The sequence below is a fragment of the Nicotiana attenuata genome, unplaced genomic scaffold (genome assembly GCF_001879085.1).
Source record: "Nicotiana attenuata strain UT unplaced genomic scaffold, NIATTr2, whole genome shotgun sequence".
Lineage (NCBI taxonomy): Eukaryota > Viridiplantae > Streptophyta > Magnoliopsida > Solanales > Solanaceae > Nicotiana > Nicotiana attenuata.
This window is the reverse complement of record NW_017672249.1, coordinates 163,806-186,171: the sequence shown is the minus strand read 5'-3', so window position 1 is coordinate 186,171 and position 22,366 is coordinate 163,806. Positions and strand designations below refer to the sequence as shown.

The following is a 22,366-nucleotide window of genomic DNA, read 5'->3' as shown; positions in this document are numbered from 1 at the left end:
TATATATACCTTCAATTCCTGTTCCCTTGACCTCTACTTAATTATACACCAAATATGGTAACACACCACACACACACACATATATATATATATATGCTTCTAATTTAACTACTAGAAGCTTCTTATTCGAGAAAGAAGCTTCTAGTAGTAAAGCTAAAAATAGAAGTTGAATGGTTAGTACAGTGTAATATAATGGTTAGAAAAGAGCCACGTGATCAACTGAATTGACCAGATGGGGTTTAATCTTGGTGACCAATGGTACAAGGACACGTGGTATTGCCAAATGGTAGCTTCGCCTGAAGTACCTCCTTTTTTGCCTGGTGGAATGGTGAGTAATGCAATTTCAACCAAAACCTCAGTAAATAGCAAGTAACTCTCACCTTTTTAACCATCCACGGAGTGGTAAAATGATTAAAATTTCTTTTTCTTTAGATGGATCCGATAATTAAATCTGATGAATTATAGGAGTGTTTTTTTACACTTAACCTACTGTGCTTTTTGCTATAATGAGGTCAAAACTTAATATTCATTGAATTATAAGTGATTTCTTTTACGTTCCATATAAAAGATACTGAAATCAATTAAACGCGTTGGCTATATGTCGCATCCATTCCTCGCACATTCAACCAGGGGTATAGAAGTCCAAATTCAAAGAATAAAGAATCTTTACTAGAGGTGTAATAGGATAATTGAGATCTCTATTTTTAAGTAAATGTAAGTTACAAGCCTTAGAAAAGGAGTTTTTTCACGACAACTTTACCGTAAAAATAGCATAGGCTAGCCAGTATTCAGACTAATCATTCCAAAATAGCCAACGTTTGCAAAGTCATTGAAAAATAGTCTCTATTTTGCTGCAACACGGAAAGTTCTAGCATAATATGCTGGAGATCGGTTGTAACGACCCAAAGGGGTCATCACCTGTTTTAAATGAATTCGGTGCTTCCGAGGCCTTGAAAACCTCATTTAGAACCGCCTCGGTTTGCGTGCACAGTCAAGAGCGCGTAGCCGGAAAGTTTAAATGTGAAATTGTGTGAAAAATGCTAAATTTTGGTATTAAAATGAATGAATTTGACTTCGGTCAACATTTTGGGTAAATGGACCCAGACCCGTGATTTGACGGTCCCGGAGGGTCCGTAGGAAAATATGGGACGTGGGGTATGCCCGGAGTCGAATTCCGAGGTCCCAAGCCCGAGAAATGAATTTTTGAGTAAAATTATTTTTCTGAAATTATTAAGGAAATATTGAAATGAAAATTGATTAGAACGTGTTGGTATCGGGCCCGTATTTTGGTTCCGGCGTCCGGTACAGGTCTTATATGTGATTTAAGATGTTTCTGTAAAGTTTGGTTAAAAACGGACGTCGTTGACGGGATCCGGACCCTAAATGGGAAATTGATGTTTAATAGGAATTTTGAGAAATCTCATTGATCTCGAGGCTTAATTTGATGTTCATGATGTTATATTGGTGATTTGTAGGGGTGTGCATTCGAATCGGTTTATCGATAAATCGAATCGATTATTTGTTATCGAAATCGAAATCGAAAAAATCAAAACCTTATTGAAACGATAACGATAAGCATATGTACAAATCGATAATCGATAAGTAATTATCGATAAGGGTCAAAATCGAATCGATAAATCGAATGCACACCCCTAGACTGTAGACGCTTGTTAAATGAGTAATTACCTATTTGTGTAGATTAATATAACATACAGAATGTATATATATTCCGCTACTATTTTGAAAGCGGCTATACAATATTATTTTCCCTAATCTATACCCTTTCCTTTACCCTAAGTCCCTTACCCTATTATTTCCTCTACCACATTTAAGGAATGATCATATTTAAAGATCAAGGGAATGAAGTTCAAATTAATGGAAAACAGAATTAGCCGTGATGATGTGTTTTGTTTTGTTTTGTATTTTTATACCGTTGGAGTGTTGGTGGCATACAATTGATCCCTTAGTTTAGTTTTGTTGCATGTGCTTGTTGACACAATTTTTTATATTATAAATGGTGTTCGTCTTATTTTAGCTTCTTTTTGTCCATATTAGTTAGGCGCGTTTATAGCGATATACTTTCCGTGGAATCCCGCAAATTTTCTTATTGGTGTAATCGATAACCGAATCGATAAGCCCCCAAAATCGATAAATCGAAATCGAAAAAATCGAAACCTTATTGAAACGATAACGATAAGCATATGTACAAATCGATAATCGATAAGTAATTATCGATAAGAGTCAAAATCGAATCGATAAATCGAATGCACACCCCTAGTGATTTGATCACACGAATATGTTCGTAGGATGTTTTGAGGTAGTGTACATACTTGGGTTGGAGTTTCGAGGGCTCGGGTGAGTTTCGAGTAGGTTCCGGGATGTCTTAGACTTAAAAGATCAGATGTTGCAAGTTCAGGAAATATTGCAGGCCTCTGAACCCTCTTACGCGGTCCGCGAGAAATCGCGTGCAGCCGCGGAGGGGCCAGCGCGGCCGCGGTCGCCTTTCAGCGGTCCGCGGTGGATGCTGCACGGCCGCGGTCGGCCTTGTGCGGTCCGCACGGGGCTATGATCTGCAGGTCTTCAGGGAGGCCTGTGCGGCCGCGGTACTTTATGCGCGGTCCGAACAGGAAGTTTCAGAGGGGTATAAATAAATGGGAATTTCAGTTATTTTACACTTTTCAAAATCCCAAAACATAAGAGACGATTTTCCAAACAAACTTTCTTCTCCGAAACGATTGGTAAGTGATTTCTAACTCATTTTCTTCACTCCTCAACATCTTCTAACATGATTTCAACTTCAAATCAAAGATTTTCATGGGGAGATTGGGTGTTTTGGGTAGAACCTAGGTTTTTCAAAAATTGGGGATTTGGACCTCAATTTGAGGTCCGATTTCAAAATAAATTACATATTTGGGTTCGTGGGGGAATGGGTAATCGGGTTTTGGTTCGAACCTCGGGTTTTGACCACGTGGGCCCGGGGGCATTTTAAACCTTTTTGGGTAAAACTTGGGAAACTCATTTTTATGCATTGGGCTTGATTCATTTAGCATGTATTAATGTAATTAAGTAATTTGTGATTAGATATGAGCGAATTGGAGGTGGAATCGCGGGGTAAAGCTATAATTGAGGCTTGAGTTGTATTCAAGGCATTGCGGTAAGTGTTTGGTCTAACCCTAGCTTGAGGGACTAGGAGTTGAGTCTTATTTGCTAATTGCTTCTTGTTGAGTACGACGTATAGGCATGGTGACGAGTATCTATACGTTGGTGTCTAGCATGACCGTGAGTCTTTAATTTGCGAATATCTTGATTTCGTGGTATTTCTCTTGCCTTGGTAATGATTCCTATTTGTTGTGAAAAGCTTGTGAAGGGAAATTGTGACCTATGAACAACGAGGAGCATTGGCTCAAGTTATATTCAATTGTGAACGTATATGAAATGGTCGAACCCTTTGGAGCATTGGCTCAAGTGGTAAAGTGAGATATGAAATAAAAGTGAAAGGAAGAGGAAGAGTATTAAATTGTTCCCTTGCCGGGATATTGTTGTTTATTGATTATTTTCCCTTGCCGGGACGTTGAGATTATTGATGTTGTACCCTTGCCGGGATTTAACTGTTTAATTGTGTTCCCTTGCCGGGATTTCTTTTATTATTTTGTTTATTCCCTTGCCCCTTGTTTGTGATTGTTGTTTGGGTGAGGAAGAGTGTTAAAGCACGAAGGGTGATGCCGTGCATTGTTTGCTTATTGTGAGGAAAGAGAGTAAAGCACGAAGGGTGATGTCGTGCCGCACGATGTACCATTCCGAGCCGATTCTATTGATTATATGTGAGGAAAGAGAGTAAAAGCACGAAGGGTGATGCCGTGCACACTTTATTAATTATCATTGCTTGGTGAGGATGAGAGTAAAAGCACGAAGGGTGATGTCGTGCACTTTGTTGCTTTCTATTTCTTTATTAATGTCTGAGTTGTGTTATTTCCTTCGTTACTGGACGACTTTTACTTGAAATTGTTATTTCCCCATAGCATGCTCCCCCTCCCATTTTGATTACTTGTCCCTGTATTTCGATCCCGCTGTATATGTATATATAACTGCACAGGTTTATGTGGTAGTCCGGTCTAGCCTCGTCACTACTTCGCTAGGGTTAGGCTAGGCACTTACCAGCACATGGGGTCGGTTGTGCTGATGCTATACTCTGTGCTCTTTTGCACAGCTCCAGGTGTCGGAGCAGCTTACGGTGTGCAGCAGTAGTCAGGGAGCCGACCTTCAGTCCACGAGACTCCGAGGTAGCCTTGCTGGCGTCCGCAGGCCCGGCGTCTCTTCTTTCAGTTTTCGTGTTCTGTTGACATTTGTATCTGAAACAGACTATGTCCTTTATTTCAAACTCCTATTTGTAGTAATCCTAGACAGTCCGTGTATTGTTGTGACACCAGGTGCTGGGTAGAGACTTGTATTGACCTTCTAGATGTTGTTTCTATATTTAGTTCAGACTTCCGCTAAATTTTACTTTTCGTTGTCTCTTTAACTGCTTATTCGTTGATAATTTAATTGTTTAATCATGTATGAGACAAGATAGGTTAATGTTTGTAAAGGTTCTTGGCTTGCCTAGCTACCACGAGTAGGCGCCATCACGACCCCCGAGGGTGGGAAATCCGGGTCGTGACATCGGTGAATCTGTGTATGAACTTCCAGCACATTATGCTGGAACTCCAACACGCGGAAAGTTCTAGCACAATATACTAGAGATTGGAGCACCTCTCTATGAACTTCCAGCATATTATGCTGGACCGGTATAATATACTGGAAGTTCAGTATATTATACTGAAGTATACTGGAACTCCAGTATAATATATTGGAGTTCTAGTATACTTATGCTGGAACTCCAGTGTATTATACTGGAGCTCCAGTATATTATATTGAATTCCAGTATATTATGCTGGAATATTTTCCGGATTTTGAACAGTGTTTTCGTTCAGATTTATCTTTACATGAAAAGTGGCTAAATTTTGATTACTTTTTAAACTGTGGCTATTTTTGAATGACCACTTGTAAATCTGGCTATTTTTGAATTTCACCCAACCTTATCCGAATTGATCTATTAATCCAGCCTATAGATTTCGATTAAATCAAAAGAGAAGAATTGGGATCCTTACTTAAATAGCCGGTCAAATTCGTTGTTGATTTTTTCTAACCTGAATACATATACTATACACATTATAAATACATTCTACATATATTATATATCTGCCAATTATTTTTAGTTTAAGTGGTTGAATAAACGACTAAAGTTAATTCTTCAAAAAAAAAATCCATTGTCCTGCCTCCATAGGCTGACAGTAAGATAATCCAAATCCTTTGATAGTTGCAAGTACTTCCGGTCCACGTTAACCCAAGTCAAAAGACCAGCATCAGATCTACTTTTACATCTATACCCGGTTTTGGGGTCACAATTGAATCTATACCCACTTTGCAAAGAAGTTGGCAAGCGTACCCACTTTACGATCAACTTCAGACTTATCGGATCTGAAGTTAAAAATAACTAATCTGAAGTGAAAAAATTGCACTTCAAATGCACTTGAGGCCAAATAGGTCTGAAGTGCAACCAGTGGTTTCATGCATTTAAGGCTAATAAGTGTGAAGTGAAATATTGCACTTCAGATTCACTAACGGCCAATAAATCTGAAGTGAAAAATTGCACTTCAGATGCACTTAACACCAAAAAGTCTGAAGTACAACAAACGTTTTCATTCACTTAAGGCCAATAAGTCTGAAGTGAAAATTTGCACTTCAGATGCACTTAAGGCTAAAAGGTCTGAGGTGCAACAAACGTTTTGCTGCACTTAAGGCTAATAAGTCTGAAATGAAAATTGCACTTTAGATGCACTTAAGGCCAAAAGTTCTGAAGTGCAACAAACGTTTTGCTACACTTAAGGCCAATAAGACTGAAGTGAAAAATTGCACTTCAGATGCACTTAAGGCCAAACGGTCTGAAGTGCAACCAACATTTTTATGCACTTAAGGCCAAATAGGCCTGAAGTCAAATTGCCCAGAAACAGAAATTTGTTTTTCGAATTATAACAATCCAATATACGATTTAATACCTAAATCTACTCCAAAGGAGCTCAAATTTGAAACATAACCTCCAAATATCATCAGGAACAAACCTTAATCATCAATTTGGTAAAACAACAATAAATCTAATGAATCCATTTTGCAATTAAGAAGAAGAAGAAACCTTAAGCAGTAGTAAAAAATAAAGCGTCATAACAACTCACCATTGTAAAACATCATAAACTACATTAAAATATGTTTACAACCACCATATAAAATCATTGTCACCCGAAGAAGAAGAAGAAAACGAAGGAGGAGAAGGAGGAGGAGAAAGAGGCCTGAAGTTGTTTAAAAAATGGGTACAAGTTTTTTTTAAAAGTGGGTATAGGTTATATGGGGGCAACCAAATAGGGCATCTCGTGCAATTTTTACGATCTGCAAAGGTACTATAAATGTCAAGTTGGGCTTAACAAGAAACCAGCAATCTTTTGGGCCTCGATTGCGCCTGCAAATGTTAGATAATTCATTTTTGAGAAACTTTCAGAAACCACTATGTTTTAGTGGTTATTAGCTAGTTGTAGCTACCATTTACTATATTACTTCCTATAGCTATCTTTTCAGAATTTTTAGAGTGTATTCGATGTATTTAAGCTATTGTATTCATGAATACAGTAGCATTTCTAGGCGTGAAACTATAGGTGTTTAACGGGCGGGCTGGGACGGGCTGTACACAAAAAAAATCAGCCCGTACGGTTATCGTTCCGGGCTGTTAGCGGGTTGTGTTTTTGCGGGTTTTATTGGGCCCGTACGGGTTCGAGCTTAAGCGGGCCGGACCGGGCTGTGCTAAATTTTTTTTTAAATTAAATTTTGTTAGCAACGGTACACAAATTAAAAGAAATTAAAAAAAATAAAAATTTAACCCATTAACGGGCTGAACCGGGCTGCAGCCCGTTAACAACCCGTTAACGGGTTAGCGGGCTTAGCGGGTTCCGGTGCACCGGTATCCAAAATGTGTTCGTCTAAAACCCGCTTCCCGTCCAACCCGTCCCAGCCTGCCCTATATGCTACAGTAGCGGGCTGAACCGGGCTGGCCCGGGTTAGAGCGGGCTGAAAACGGGTCAGCCCGGCCCGATTAACAGGTATACGTGAAACAGGGGATTACAGTTAGACAGATTTTTATATTCGAGTGTATTCGACTGTATTCATGGCGTGAAACATGAAATTACAGCTGGACAAATTATTGTATTCGACTGTATTCACGACGTGAATAGGGGATTACACTGTTTTTAAACGGAAAGTGAATCAATTGACATAATAAACTCCTAATATAACTCAACAAACTCAATTATAACACACAAATTTTGTATTTCCAATTATAAAAAAGATTCTCAACCGAAAAATACCCCGAAAACATAGCAATCTTCAGAGAAATTATATAATACATCTGAATACATAAATTATATTAATTAAAAAAAATATATGAATACATTCATGGAATATAGCAAGACGATGAATACAATGAAATACATAGAATATATAGCGGGATACATTGAAATACAATGAAAAAAAAGACATGAATACAATGAAATTCATAGAATACAGCGAGATACATTGAAATACAATGGAAAAAAAGACAATGAATACAATGAAATACAGCGAGATACATTGAAATATATTAACAGAAAATTCAAGTTGCTCAGCCCCCAATCCGTCGTCTTTCTTCAAGAACAACCCTAATGTCGTCTCGTTGAAGCAGCATCAGTATCCAGTCCTCGCTCGCCGCCACCGTTGCCTCCGGTTGCCGACGATCCAACGCCGCCTTTAATTACTGCTGTTGCATCGGAGATCGTACGTGATCGAAGTTTCCATGGATTCCAAAAGTAGTAGGGAATCAATCACGAGTAGTACCATTCAGAATCTGCAGGGGCCTTAACCTTCGGCGACAAAGGCTTCGATAGAGGCATTGCCAATTCACGCGAATTTAAACATGAGACATCATATATAGTATAATATTCCATAAAATATTACTTAGAATATAATACTAGTACCTATTAAAAGAAACCAAAAGGAAATAAAAGTTTTGGAAGAAAAAAGGAAAAGGTGAAAGCTTTACCCTACTTCGATAGAGGCACTGCCAATATGAGATCGGGAAGTAGAGAGAGAGAGGGAGAATAGATATGGGGTAAGGGATAGGAGAAATTTGAGGGGATATGAGAGAGAAAAATATTACAAAGCTTATTTTATGGCTTAAGGGTAGAAGGTGACCATAAATAAATATTTGGCTATAAAAAATCAAAAGGTAGCTATAAAATATAATTTTTTAAAAGGATATTTATTTAAAATAAATAAGATATCAACCTTTGCTATAGGAGATAACTAATCCTTTCATTTTTCCTTGAGAAGGTGAAGAGAAGAAGCAAAGAATAATTGATCTGCCATACAGCTTACTAGTCACACTTAAAAATTCATTCATATTTAACTAAATGGATGATAATATTATAAATTCACGTTGTCAAGTTCACTAGCTACACCATATCTTGTAACATTCAACACAACGTAAAACATCAAAAAGTTAGTACTTTTTTCTCTCTTTTCCTTCGAAAGGATTTAGTGCACTACAAAACTCAAATTTCTGAATGCTGAAAATAAAACAGTCAGAGACGTTTTTGCAGTTACAGTTCATAGGAGTGATTCTTAATCAAACATAAAAGAAGGCCATCAATAAAACAATAATGCAACATCGTAAGTTATCATTCTTAGTCAAACCTCCTTTTGATAACAGAGAAAATCCCGTGAGCTAGCTGGCACACAGTTTGAAACTCAGTGGGTAATGGGCCTGCCCCTCTACCCCTCTCCACTTAAATACCCGACTTTTGAGTGCGACAGGATTTGAACTCGTCCCATGCACCTAACCCACATATCACAATTCATGCGTTGTACTCTTACTACTGAACCATAGCCCGGGGGGCATAATTCACTGCTCTCAAAATGACAATACAAGCACCCTAGATATCACACCCAGTAGAGGCGAATCCAAGAGTTTGAAGTTTATGGGTTCTTATTGTAATCTCAAATTAATATACACTAATAACTGGGTTTACATTTATATATTTATAGATATTTAATGAATTTTTTAATAAAAATACAGAGTTTCTGCAAAAGTTACTAGGTTTAACTATACTCTACATCCGCCACTGACACCCAGTGAACTCCAAAATAAATTGACAGCAGCTCTAACTATTTAAGAGATACAATACCTCAGCTGCACAGACATGACTCTCTCTTCCTCATCGCTACAAGCGCCAGATACTCCTTGGCACCATAGACAAGGATGTGTCATCTCTAAATTGGTCTTTGCCACCCGAGACAAATAATCTGTTTGGATGTTCACTGCCTTTATCATAATCGCTGCTAAATATCGTGCAAAGATATGTACAAGAAAAACTTCCAAGTTCCAACTGACTAACCGTGGGGAGAGAAGTAATTAGTCTTCTAATTTAACAGACATTAGCATCGCCTTTGTGATGCATTTGACATGAACAAGAACAGAGATTACCTTTTTACGGAAACTTGGAAAATAAGCTAATTAATACCTTGAAATGCAGGGAAAGATGCATGAATCTGCACTCAGAAATGGAAAGAAGAGATGATTTTTCCTCGTAGTAATTGCTGATCTTAGGAAATGCATTGAAAAAGACATTCACCTGCAACACCAGTATATATTAAAGACATATTAGGCAGGTAATTGAATGAACAACAATATCTTGGAGGCAAAACTATATATTAGAGTAGATTATCCCTGTCATCCGTATTTCAAGAAACTGGAGAGCCTCAACCACGTTAATAAACCAATAAAACCTACTAATAAAACGTGCATAGAAAAATGCACTTAGCAGTTAGGACTTAGGACCGAAGAAGTTGGAATAGTTTCATTTAACAAAAGGCAGTGAATTTGTAATTTGATATGCTTCCCACATGGTATGGAAAATGATAAAAGGTTGGATACAGTGCTTATTCCTGAGTCAGACCCTTTTGTTATAAGGTCTTTTAGAACATGGTGAACTGACAATGAACGACACATAGATGTGCTAGTTTTCTCCCTAAGGCAAACCAAAGCTCCTCCTCCACAATGATCAGATGTCACATGATCTATCATTCCAAGCAATAATCACAAGCACCAACCCACACATGCACAAATTAATCTTTAAGGATCAACAACCAATTCGGGGAAAAGAAGGAACCATCAACAACTAATGTTGATCCAACAAAATGGAATATTCAAGTGGTCTGATTGATTGGCTGCACAGGCATGATACCGGTTCAAATGTGATGAGTATGACAGTAATGTTTGAAAGGTAAAAACGTCTGACCATGCACCACTTCTCAATTTGTCAGTAACAGGGAAATAAGATGCAATCTTCCCATTTAATTGAAGGGATACCATGAAAAAAAGTGGAAATGTCAGTCTCATAACAAAATCAGCATTAACGAAGAGGTAAAAGGTGGATAATGCACAACAGCGCAAGAATTTGGAATTGAATTCACGGTCATGATTCTTAAAAAGACACTCAGTCATTTGTGAAGCATGGGTTTACCTCTGATCCAACAGAAATGCACCGTTCTTAGAAGTAACATAAAAGAAGCTGGATTTCAACAAAGATACATTCTACTAGCACCCAAGGGTGTAGCCTAGTGGTCAATGAAGCGGGTTGAGAATCTGACGTCTCAGGTTCAAATCTCAGCAGAGACAAAAACACTAGGTGATTTTTTCTCATCTATGCAAGCCTTGGTGGATAGAGTTACCTGGTACCTGTTGCTAGTGGGAGGAAGCAGGTATCCCGTGGAATTCGTCGAAGTATGCGCAAGCTGGCCCAAACACCACGATTATAAAACAAATGTACATTCCATTTGTTTTCTTCGGAAAGATTGTTTAGATCTAATTTAAACAAGAAGAAGAAGAAGATAGAAATGCTTATATATTGGATTATTAACAATTAACCACAAGATATATAAGTCGTTTTACTTCAATACTTCAGTTATAGACGGTCAAGCTCCTAATGTCTTGAGTTTCTAAAGAAAGAAAGAAACCACTTGCATCTGAAAACAAGTCAGATTTTCGAACATGAGGACTGCTGTACCATATCATCAATTATCACTATTAGGACATATATCCACGACATACATAGTGATGATCAAATTGGTCGCATCACCCAACATATAAATTACAGAAGTGAGAATTGTTTGAACAATATAGTCGATAACATTCTGGTAATGGAAACTAAAAACTCGGGAAACAATCTATACAATCAGTGGTTAACATGTAATATACAGGAGTCAATAATGTGTTCCAGGGGAAAATGTACAGCCATTGCTCAAAAGTTGGTCACAAGAGACTAAAAGAGATTATCCAACTTCAGTGGGTCATTTCATAAATGAATTCGCCTCAACTTGCAGCTGTAGTAAATTTATTTTTTAGTGCCCATGTGCTTATGTATCCCTACGCATATTTGTAGAAAGGAGATCCTTATTCAAGATGATAATTATGATTGCAGATCTCATATCCTTACAGGATCTTGAAGTTTATAGCTTTGAAAGTAGATTTTTCACATAATCACATGGAAATAGTATTGAAAATCTCAAGAATTCTTAGCTATACTAGGTATTGTAGAGGAGATATCCACAATGATATGAACTTATAGAATCTTAAATGCACTTGAAGTGGATTTTAGAATCTAAGGTGGCACGTCCAAAATTCTTTTTGTTATTACTTATTTCCCCAAAAATTACAACTGTCACATTCCCATTTTGGAAAGAATAAAGGTTGGAGTAATACAAAGAGAATAAAAAATAAAGCATCAACAATGACGAAATGGCTTAATCTATTACAGTACTTATGCAATCCCAAGACAAGATATATATATATATATATATATATATATATATGTGAAACAAAAACAAAAGAAAGAATAGAAGAAAGACCAAAATCATTTTATCCATCCAACGATGAGCTACTGAGGAAATTCAATCACTTAAGAATTTAGGAGAAGCAGATTAAGAATATTCATATGGATGGATATATTCGCACTATTCACCTACATCCTCATATACAGAATTTACAATGTTTTCACAAAAATCAGGGTAAATGTTGGTTCAGGATAAAGAATAAAAACAAGAAAAAACAAGCGAAAGTAAGTGGCAAATTTTATATTATGCATTTAGCACCCACAAACATCAAACAATATCCTTTAAGAGTCAAAACCAAGATCGTATCCTTTTAACATGGACTAAATTAGAGGTTATCAGTACACATAACCAAAAGATTCAGAACTAGAAAAAACATATTTGGTGAACTCCATACTTTGATTTTCAAAATACATCATTTTATGAAGTGTAAATTGACATGTGCCAATTAAGCTGAACATTCTTGTTTCTTACCCAAGTGACGTTTGTCACTAACACATTACAAGTTGCTTATACGTTTTAACTAACTTAACAACATTTTAGTGTAGGAAAGTTGACAAATTGGGTAACCAAATCAGCCAAATTAGCCAGCAATTTATTGCCCTAAACAAAATCGGACATAGCTTAACTAGAATATTGCCCTCAACAGGTGGGACGTATTTAAACCAAATTTTTCTACTTTCTAAAGCATTACCGATAGCAACGAATAATTAGGAAAGTCATCATTCAGAAGGTAGCTTATAAACATTTAAATAAAGCCAACCACTTACTAACATATCCATCATGACTTGGGACTGCAAGTAACCCGCACAAGAATGGACAATTTAGATGACAATTCAAAGAGTTGATGACGACATTAGACTTGGATGTGCTCAAAACGTGTTATGTTCCATATTCACATGATTCCAAATGAGGCGTGTCGTCTTTGAGGCTAGATTTCTGCATCACTTGATGGTTCTACGTTCAGAAAAAACAAGAGTTATGCCAGCTGTAAAGAACTTCAAAGCTTATTTTGCAATACTTGTTATTTGATAATATGATTTTAAAAGCAATCATTTGATGTAGGTGCGCAGGATAAAACGACATAGTCCTATTGAGCTAAATATTTTGTTTCTAATCTAGGTCAGTATTACCACTAATACTCTCAAGAAGAAAGCATGAAAAGCAGAGTGACATAGGAGCTAAAACATGGATATGGGCAATAGTGAAAAGAGAGGATGAGTTATAATCAAAGGACTCAGGAATTAAAAAGCATTTGGTGAAATTCAGATGGAATTTCTTAGGCGCTTCTCTTTAAAAGTGTAAATAGACAGAATTATTCAAAACTTAATCTGTATTATCCAATTCAAAATGTTAACATGTATAGCTATGAATAGATCCTCCAACAGCATTGTCGGAGGGAAAAGCCAGAACTCCAGCTAGCAAGATGATACGTTGCAGCACCTTCATTGCATGTAGACCGTGTGTCTTTCACATGGAAGAACTTTATTTAAATGGATTACTCAATCTACGACACCACTCCACCTCATCTCCATTTACTATCGTCACCTTCACTACAATCACACTTCATCTCTATTTAAAGCAACAAAACCTGCATCCTCAAGTTCACCACAATCTCACTCCATCTCTATGTACTTACAGTGCAAGCTCGTTCCTTTCAACCCAAAGTGGTCTGCTCCCTCACTGAACTTTGAATTCAGGCCCTCCATATCATACAGTAACTTGAGCACAGACCATGAGAAATCTCATTTTCGAAGAACCCAGGATCAGAGTAAATACCAATACTACTCAAAGTCTAAATCATGCCTGGGAGCGGATACGAGTTCCAGTAGTTGTGCCTGCTCTACATCTTGCAATGTATATATGCATAGGGATGTCCATCATGCTCTTTCTTGAGCGCATTTACATGGCAATAGTGATCGCAGGGGTCAAGTGCTTTGGAAGGAAAAGATATACGAAGTATAAGCTCGAGTCTGTAAAAGAAGACCTAGAGAAGCACAAAAACTACCCAATGGTGTTGGTCCAAATACCTATGTTCAACGAAAAGGAGGTACATACCTGCCAGAACCTTTTAACTTTACTTGAGTATATGCCTTTTCTGTTCAAGTTCCAGAGATTTACAGTTATGCATACATGATTATTGTTCAGCATTGTGTCTCAATTTTAACTATTTGCGTAGAAGTAACTAAGAATATGTTTGTTTTCATCCCCCTTTCTTTTTCTCGATCGGTGGTTATAATGTTTCCATCTTAAAAGTAATTTGTAGAAAATAAATCACTAACATACAATGATCCCAAAACTGAATGAAATTTAGTCAATGCAATGGAAAATACAATTTCATTTCACACAACCACCATTAATCAAAAATCTAGAAACAACACTAGTGTAAAACTGTACTGAGTATCAAGTGAAAGTTCATTGGAGGATTTTACCTTCAATGCTAGTGGAGCAATCTTTGTTCTTCTCTCACCCTTACCTGGCTTCCCCATACCCAGACCATTCAGAAAAGAATTAGAAAAATGGCAAAACTACACCACAAATGACAGAAATTCCTTAAATGGAAAAATAGATGCAAGAAATTAATCCCTTCTCATATAAATCCTGAACCATTAGTCAGACTTTACTGATTAAGTTGACAAATCTTTTGTCGGTGTCTAATCTTTTCGTGTTGAGTACTGCTACAAAACCATTTTTTTAGTAGCAGGAGACCAAATAAATAAGATAGATCTAACAGATCAATGTTAATTGGCTAACAAGGTCAAACCAGGACGGTAAGCCAGAACATGGGAAGGAAGCTTATTGTCCATCTCTTTAAAAATTCCAAAAGGAGCAAGATAGTTTAAGCACGTTTTGACCAATAGAATCTACATACTGTTTGACTGATTGTAGAAATTATAGATTTATGTTAATCATCCAACACTGTTAATGACTTGTAGATAGCTTAATAAGCGCCATCTAATTAAAAACCAACAGAAACAAACCTAGATATTTTCTGCCATTATGCAATTTAAATTTGAGAATGTCACTAGCATATTGACTGTAAGGGTCTAGCCTCTAGCTTAGTTGGACAAGGAACAACGTTTAGGAGCATATAACATAAAGGCACTAATATTTGTGCCTTGCTCCTGATCAAAGAAAATAAAAACTGGGCAACAAGAAAAAAGCATTTGGAATTAGTCTGAGTGCCAACAAGAATAGCAGATTAATAGGAATATAAACTTTCTTTACAATGAAAACCATTACTCATCTTATTGTTCTTTATCAGGTTTACAAGCTCTCTATTGGAGCTGCATGTGGCTTGTCATGGCCATCAGATAGGCTCATTGTGCAGGTTCTTGATGACTCCACCAATGAAGTTTTAAGGGTAACTCTTTCAACTCAACAATATCTGAGAGCAAAATTTAAGAATCTTCTGAATCCCAAATAATTTTTGAGGATATATTTGCAGACATTAGTGGACTTGGAATGTCGAAAGTGGCTAGAGAGAGGGATAAACGTGAAATACGAAACAAGAAACAACAGGAACGGCTATAAAGCCGGTGCTCTCAAGGAAGGTCTAAAGAAGCAGTATGTTGATGACTGTGAGTTTGTTGTGATCTTTGATGCAGACTTTCAGCCTGATGAAGACTTTCTTTGGAGGACCATACCATATCTTCTCGACAACCCAGAATTGGCTTTGGTTCAAGCCAGATGGAAATTTGGTAAGGCCAAAGACAGTATTATGTCCATAACACACTGAATTACTGGTCATGTTCCTCAAAAACAATTTTTTTAAAGATGTTCAAAAGAGGTATAACACAATTAATGAACAGTAATATTATAATGTTTGTGACAGTAAACTGCGATTGCATCCATTTTATAATTACAGGATTCCTTTATGTTGTTTCCATCCCACTCAAAGAACTTTTCATGAAGAAATTTATCTAAAAAAGAAAATATATATTCAGCAAACTGTTCTTAATCTATTTAAAGGCAATGCCTGCGTAGACTCATAGGCGGAATTAACAGCTTCAGTCGTACTTTTGGTTCTTACTAACCTAGTCATTAATGTAATCAAAATGTTTCCACAGTTAATGCAGATGAATGTCTGATGACTCGACTCCAGGAGATGTCATTGGACTATCACTTCAGTGTTGAGCAAGAAGTTGGCTCGTCAACATGTTCATTCTTTGGGTTCAACGGTAAACCAAGAGCCAGATCTCACTCTACATACAGGCATTCAACAGCTAGAAATTATTCTGAGAATGCAATTAGCTTTTTGGATTGAATTGTAGGGACTGCTGGCGTCTGGAGAATTCAAGCAGTGAATGATGCTGGTGGATGGAAAGACAGGACCACAGTAGAGGACATGGACCTTGCAGTCAGGGCTAGCCTTAAGGGTTGGAAATTTTTGTTTGTGGGTGACCTAGCTGTGAGTTCATAACTTCAAAAATTCTTATTTATGGAAAAATGACTAGAAGCCTCTATCTATCAGAAGCATAACATAGTTCATTTAGGTCAAGAACGAACTCCCAAGTACCTTCAAGGCTTATAGATTTCAGCAGCACCGCTGGTCGTGTGGCCCAGCTAACCTCTTTCGCAAGATGATGAAAGAGATCATGCTTTGCGAGGTGATACTATTTTCTAAATTCTGTCTATGTTTTAAAAAAAGAAGCTTTTCTGTCACCGAGTCACATCACACCTTTTCTTTTAATGCAGCGTGTATCAATCTGGAAGAAGTTTCATCTCATCTACGGCTTCTTCTTTGTGAGGAAGATTATTGCACACTGGGTTACTTTTTTCTTTTACTGCGTTGTCATTCCAGCAACTATCTTAGTGCCTGAAGTGCATCTTACAAAGCCTCTAGCTATATATCTTCCAGCAACCATTACCATTCTTAATGCCGCTTGCACACCAAGGTATGTGAACTCAAACTCAGAAAACCTTCTTCTGTTCATTTACATATTTTTGAAAGAACGATAATTACACAGCTTAGTATTGTTTCCATGCAGATCTTTCCATCTTCTTGTATTCTGGATCCTATTCGAGAACGTCATGTCTCTCCATCGATCTAAGGCAACAATAATAGGACTCTTAGAAGCCAACCGAGTAAATGAATGGGTTGTAACTGAGAAGCTGGGGAACATGATGAAGCAAAAGTATAGTGCCAAGGCATCAAAGAGACCAAGATCGAGGATAGGTGAAAGGTAATCGTATATTGATATTTTTCATTAAATTTGACAGTTTATTCAGTCCTACGAAGTTGGTAGCATCAAAGTATTGTCTATCCTGCAAATTTCTGATTGCAACCTGCACTATGGTTTGAAAACAGGATTCATGTCTTAGAGCTGCTAATGGGAATGTATATGCTATACTGTGCTATATACAACATGCTATTTGGAAATGATCACTTTTTCGTATACCTGTTCCTGCAAGCAGGAGCTTTCTTCATCGTTGGAGTTGGGTATGTTGGAACATTTGTCCCCAATTAGCGAATCCAGTGAACATAGATGCCACTATCGTGTTGGACAGACAGCAAGAAGCATGCCCAGCTAGTAGACTAATAGTGTGTAAGTGCTAAATTGTATAAAAACTTAGGCCCTACGAGAGCTCAAAGGTTTCAATGTAATAATGCGTTGTCTCATATTTATATATTTGCAGAATTGACAGCTTGTTCATTTGGCTGTCCAAATAACTTTCGCTACACTTCAGCCTGTTATCAGATTTCCACTGCATAACATACATGCAGTAAATTATGAACAAAATGAACATTAGTATTGTGTTTTCTTTTCTGCTTATCAAGAAAGATATTTTCTCTTCTTTTGTATAAGAAAAAGGTGAATAGGTGAAACTTGATACTTTAAGTAAGCATATTTTACTTCAAGATTTAACACTTCCTGATGAGCTTAATGAACCTATGGATCCAAGAACCCCAGATTTTATAAACCTTATATAGCGAAAAGCAAAAACACAGTGCACCAAAAATCATAGAAGAAACCGGGGGATGACAGCGAAAGCCATAAAGTTAAGAAATTCCTCCAGCTTTGGTGATCTTCACCTGTTAGTTGTTTGTTAACCACGAGAATTCGGTATCTTTAGAACTAGAAATCTTCATCAAGGATCTAGAGAACAGCTGGCAAGCACAGTACATGAAGAAAAGGATGAAGATGATCTGGAAGCTTATTCCTTTCGGCATCATTTGGACGGTTTGGCAAGAAAGAAACAAGAGACGTTTTGAAAAGAAAAAGGACCAGATTTCTGCTAATAAAATATAGGTGTTTACAACATTTGTTTTAATGACGAAAAGGTGATACTGTAATTAGCATAGATGACTTCTTAGACTTGCTAGATTCAGTTCTTGCTAGTCTTTGTATAAGTTCAATATTTTTGTACTACTTTATTACCTTCTTGGTACTGTTATTATTAATAAAATTACCTTACTTATCGAAGAAATATCTAAAAGCTGTTGGGTCCAGCGATTGAGGTAATAAGCATAAAACAGCTAGCGGACACATCTGGCTGCAAAGGCGGACAACTCCCAACTGTGATATTGAGAAGTTGATATGACATGGAGTAATAGAAAATGAAAAAGATAGACTTCCTGAAAATCATTTTTTTTTCATGAAGTAATATTTCTATTAATGCAATGGGAAATTCCTATAATAGGAATAGCATACAAAATTAAAGAACCTACACAACAATATGGTTCTCTACAATAAAAGCATTTGAAAAGAACAACTTTCCTCACAGTCTCCCTTTGCCAATTCTTTAAGTTGTGAATGCAGGGGTAAACATGTGACCTCTTCCGCAGTATCACCTATAGATTAACCACAAGTTGCTTCTTTCCAAAAAAACACTACCAATGTTAACAAGACCAATGCAACTAAATTGATTTTCTTCATTTATTAAACACATTACTTGTCCTCGATCATTCACCTTTCTCTTCTATCTTAATATTCAACAAATCTTTTATTCTTATAAAAGGAGAAAAGAAAACCGAAATAAACTATCAAATGGAGTAAGAGGTATATCTAATAATTAACAAAGTTGAAATTTCCATCTTTTAATTAGGGATTTTTCTTCCTCTATACTTTTCTATAATAAGTAAAGGCGTGGTGACATAGTAGTGAAGCTAGCGTCTAATGTATTGATGAATAGGCTTGTGAAACCCCAAATTAGTAACCGATCCATCAATTCCTTTTAGATAATGCTTAAAATATATAACAAAACAATGATTACTGTATAGGCAAATACTGCACTAAGCTAAAATTCAGTGAGCACAATAGACACAAACAGACTTACATGGACGGGTCAATGGGACGATCAGAAGGCTCATGGCTGGGCTTGGTGTCCTCCGTTGGACTTCAGAGGGCACCCGCCTAAGGTCGGCCCCAAGTTGCCAAGCCTATGTCAATAAAAATAAAATTAGAAAGGAGTAATAAAATAAATAGACACATAAACACAAATAACAAGCAAGAGCACGAATTTGCTTCTGAGATTCTGCACTTAAAATAAATGCATACAGATATTGATTTCTTCTTTATATAGCCATCAAGTATCACTGAAACCTCATATCAATACTCACTTTATTCCAATTTGTACCATAATCATCCCATTTTGGTAAAAATGAATAATACCATTCCATTTCTTTTCTTTTTTTCTTTTTTTTTATGACGGTGGTGTTTGGCCCAGCTTGCATGCACCTCGACTATTCCACCGAGCACTTGCTACCTCCCACCAGCACAGTACAGAAAAACTCTGCCTACCATCACCTAATGTCTTTTTTCTTTTTGTTTTTCCTTTCTTTTCTCTTATTCTTTTTTACGAAGCCTAGTTTGCGTACACCTCAACTATTCCACCGGGTATCTACTACCTCCTACTAGCACAGGTAACATAACTCTGCCTACCTAAGCTTAGGCAGATGGGAAGAAATCACTTAGTATTTTTTTGCCTATGCTGGAATTTCAACCTCACACCATTCCATTTCAATATAATTTTCACAACTTTCAGATATTCAAATTCATTCAACTACTCAAACTTTTAACTTTTTCTCTAACAACAAACTTTTCAATTATTACTTTAATACTTTCGCTATCTAGTGTATATAACTAATTTAACATCTTAAACTCCTCGTTGAGTCAAAAAGCGTAATGCAAACACATGAAATGCGCCGTGCAGTGCTAACAATATATGATCGCGATAAATTGTACGATATTGTTATCATTCATGAAAATATATACTACCTGTGAAAGCGCGAAGGTTTTGTTGTCTGAAGTTTTTCTGAAGCACTAGCATTGATTAACCACTGTGAAATCCATAGTCGACAACGGCGAATTTTCGATCGGAGTGTTAGAATTTTCGATCGGCGGATGAAAACGAGCGGGAAATGAAAACCGCCTAACCCGACCCGGTCATGGAGGATTTGCACGAACCGATGCCTAATAATTTGGATGAAGTGCAGCAATAGCCACTTTAAAGCCCACTATTTAAAATATATTCACAATTTACAACGTAATTAACGATCAGCCAATTCACAAAAACTTTAGGACAGAGTATCGTAAATTTAGAAATTCAGAACTTAGTGTCCTGATTTTGAGCTGCTAATTTGAAATTCATGACTAAGTGTCCTGAATTTCTAAACTTTAATTTAAAATTCACGACATAACATTCGAACTTCTAGATACAATTTTCGAATACGATGTCTGAAGTTTGAACTTTGAGGTTTAAACTCTGGGACGTCATATCTTGAAGTCTGAGCTAAATTGGCTAATCTTTAAATACATTGGAAACTGTGAAAATATTTGAAAGAGCATTCTTCAAAGTGGCTATTTGGTGTCATTTCCACCAATAATTTGAAGTCCAAAAGGAAATGGATCCGATGTTGTTGAATGTGTGGGCAGAAAAAACAGTCCAATATCAGGATCCTGGCATTTCAAAATATCTTTGCACAAATAACCGTTTGAATTTATTATTTATTTTTTCATGCCAGTATACATAAATTGTACACTGACTATATACATTGATACTCTCTCTCTGTGTATATGTGTTATAATACATACAATTTCTATTTTTAGTTTAATCGATTGGGTGAGCGGCTATTTAAGTCAATTCTGGATTTTAGGCCATATGTAAAAACCTTCAAATGAATTGGGCTACGTGGTCGATCGGACCAGTAACAGAACCAGCTCCAAGTTCATGTTGCCACTCTTGTATACCCTCAGTTATAATTCGTTTTGTCACTTTTTGTTTATTGAAAGTCTAATTTCAAATTAAATTATGTAGACATGGTTTAATTTTATAATATAAAAGGCAAATAAAAATATCATGACTTATAAACTTTCTTCCATATAAAAATGCAGTTAGAAAGTCTAGTTAAAGATTCTTAAAATGATCTTGGGAAATCGAACGCACGTAACAAATATTTAATTTTCTTTCCTCTATACTTTTATTATTTGGCCTATGGTCGTTTCACGAGTTTTGTTCAAGAGTAGAAAATGAAATCAGTTTCCATATATTCACAATTAAGGAGTCCGGAACCAAAATGTGGTTCTTTTGGACTCAAACTACACAAATAGGTGTAAAAAAAAAAGTTATCATACTATATATAACGCCAGAAAACCTGGCGCTATACATTAACGGCACCGTTAATGTATAGCGCCAGATTTTCTGGCGTTATACAAAAAAATCTGACACAGCTGATATAGTGCCATAAAAAGTGGCGCTATATGTATATATTCTTTATTTTTCTTTTTGGTAATTATTAGACATCATTTAACTACAATCATTTAGTTATTGCTCTACTATTTATGAATATTCATTTAATAAGTTTTCTAATATTTAATAAGTTTTCTAATGATTTTCCTAATATTTAGAACTTTGAAATCAATTAAAACTTTATATGTTAGTAAAATTTTCCTTATCTTAATTATGTAGATTATTTTCACCCCAATCATTTAGTTATTGCTCTACTATTTATGATATTAAAAAATTATTACCTCCCAAATGAAGAAACAATATAAGGTAATATATTTTTATAAAATTTCATCTAATTATTGCATTCCATCTCTTGTTTGATCGTGGGCTAATTTGATCAACTTCTGAACTCAATCGGATAAAAAAAGTTAAATTATAACTACTATACGTTTTTTTCTTATTAAAATGACAAAAATTACATTTAAAAATTATTCACGGAATATTTGGGTTGGTTCTTGACTGGCAAACAATTTTGGACAAATAAATTTGATCCAACTTGTTAATGCGACTTGAAATTGAAAGTTCGTCAGTTTATGACTTAAAAAGTACAATCAAACCTCTTTATAACAGGTTCGTTTGTTTTAGTTTTTTTTTTTTATTGTTATAGCTAATTGATCTTATAGAGAAC

General features: G+C 36.3%; 1 protein-coding gene and 1 long non-coding RNA gene across 4 annotated transcripts; one reads left to right on the top strand and one right to left on the bottom strand.

The window, feature by feature from the left end:
• Positions 1 to 7,735: 7,735 nt before the first annotated feature.
• On the bottom strand, positions 7,736 to 20,384 carry LOC109212462. 3 transcript variants are annotated; one of them, XR_002065853.1, is made up of 5 exons: positions 20,229 to 20,384; positions 19,288 to 19,390; positions 12,777 to 12,963; positions 9,639 to 10,981; positions 7,736 to 7,994 (listed from the first exon to the last, which is right to left on the bottom strand). It is a non-coding gene; the product is annotated as an uncharacterized LOC109212462 (long non-coding RNA). The 3 variants fall into 3 exon arrangements; XR_002065854.1 differs by lacking the exon at positions 7,736 to 7,994 and adding an exon at positions 14,439 to 14,482 and having other exon boundaries at positions 8,347 to 10,981; XR_002065852.1 differs by lacking the exon at positions 7,736 to 7,994 and having other exon boundaries at positions 8,347 to 10,981.
• LOC109212460 (mannan synthase 1-like) lies at positions 13,601 to 17,773 on the top strand. The gene is made up of 9 exons (XM_019376107.1): positions 13,601 to 14,056; positions 15,272 to 15,370; positions 15,455 to 15,707; positions 16,077 to 16,187; positions 16,281 to 16,417; positions 16,503 to 16,616; positions 16,705 to 16,904; positions 16,998 to 17,192; positions 17,318 to 17,773. Exons 1-9 carry the CDS (start codon positions 13,742 to 13,744, stop codon positions 17,475 to 17,477), a joined length of 1,584 nt encoding a protein of 527 aa, XP_019231652.1. The 5' UTR covers positions 13,601 to 13,741; the 3' UTR covers positions 17,478 to 17,773.
• Positions 20,385 to 22,366: the final 1,982 nt, after the last annotated feature.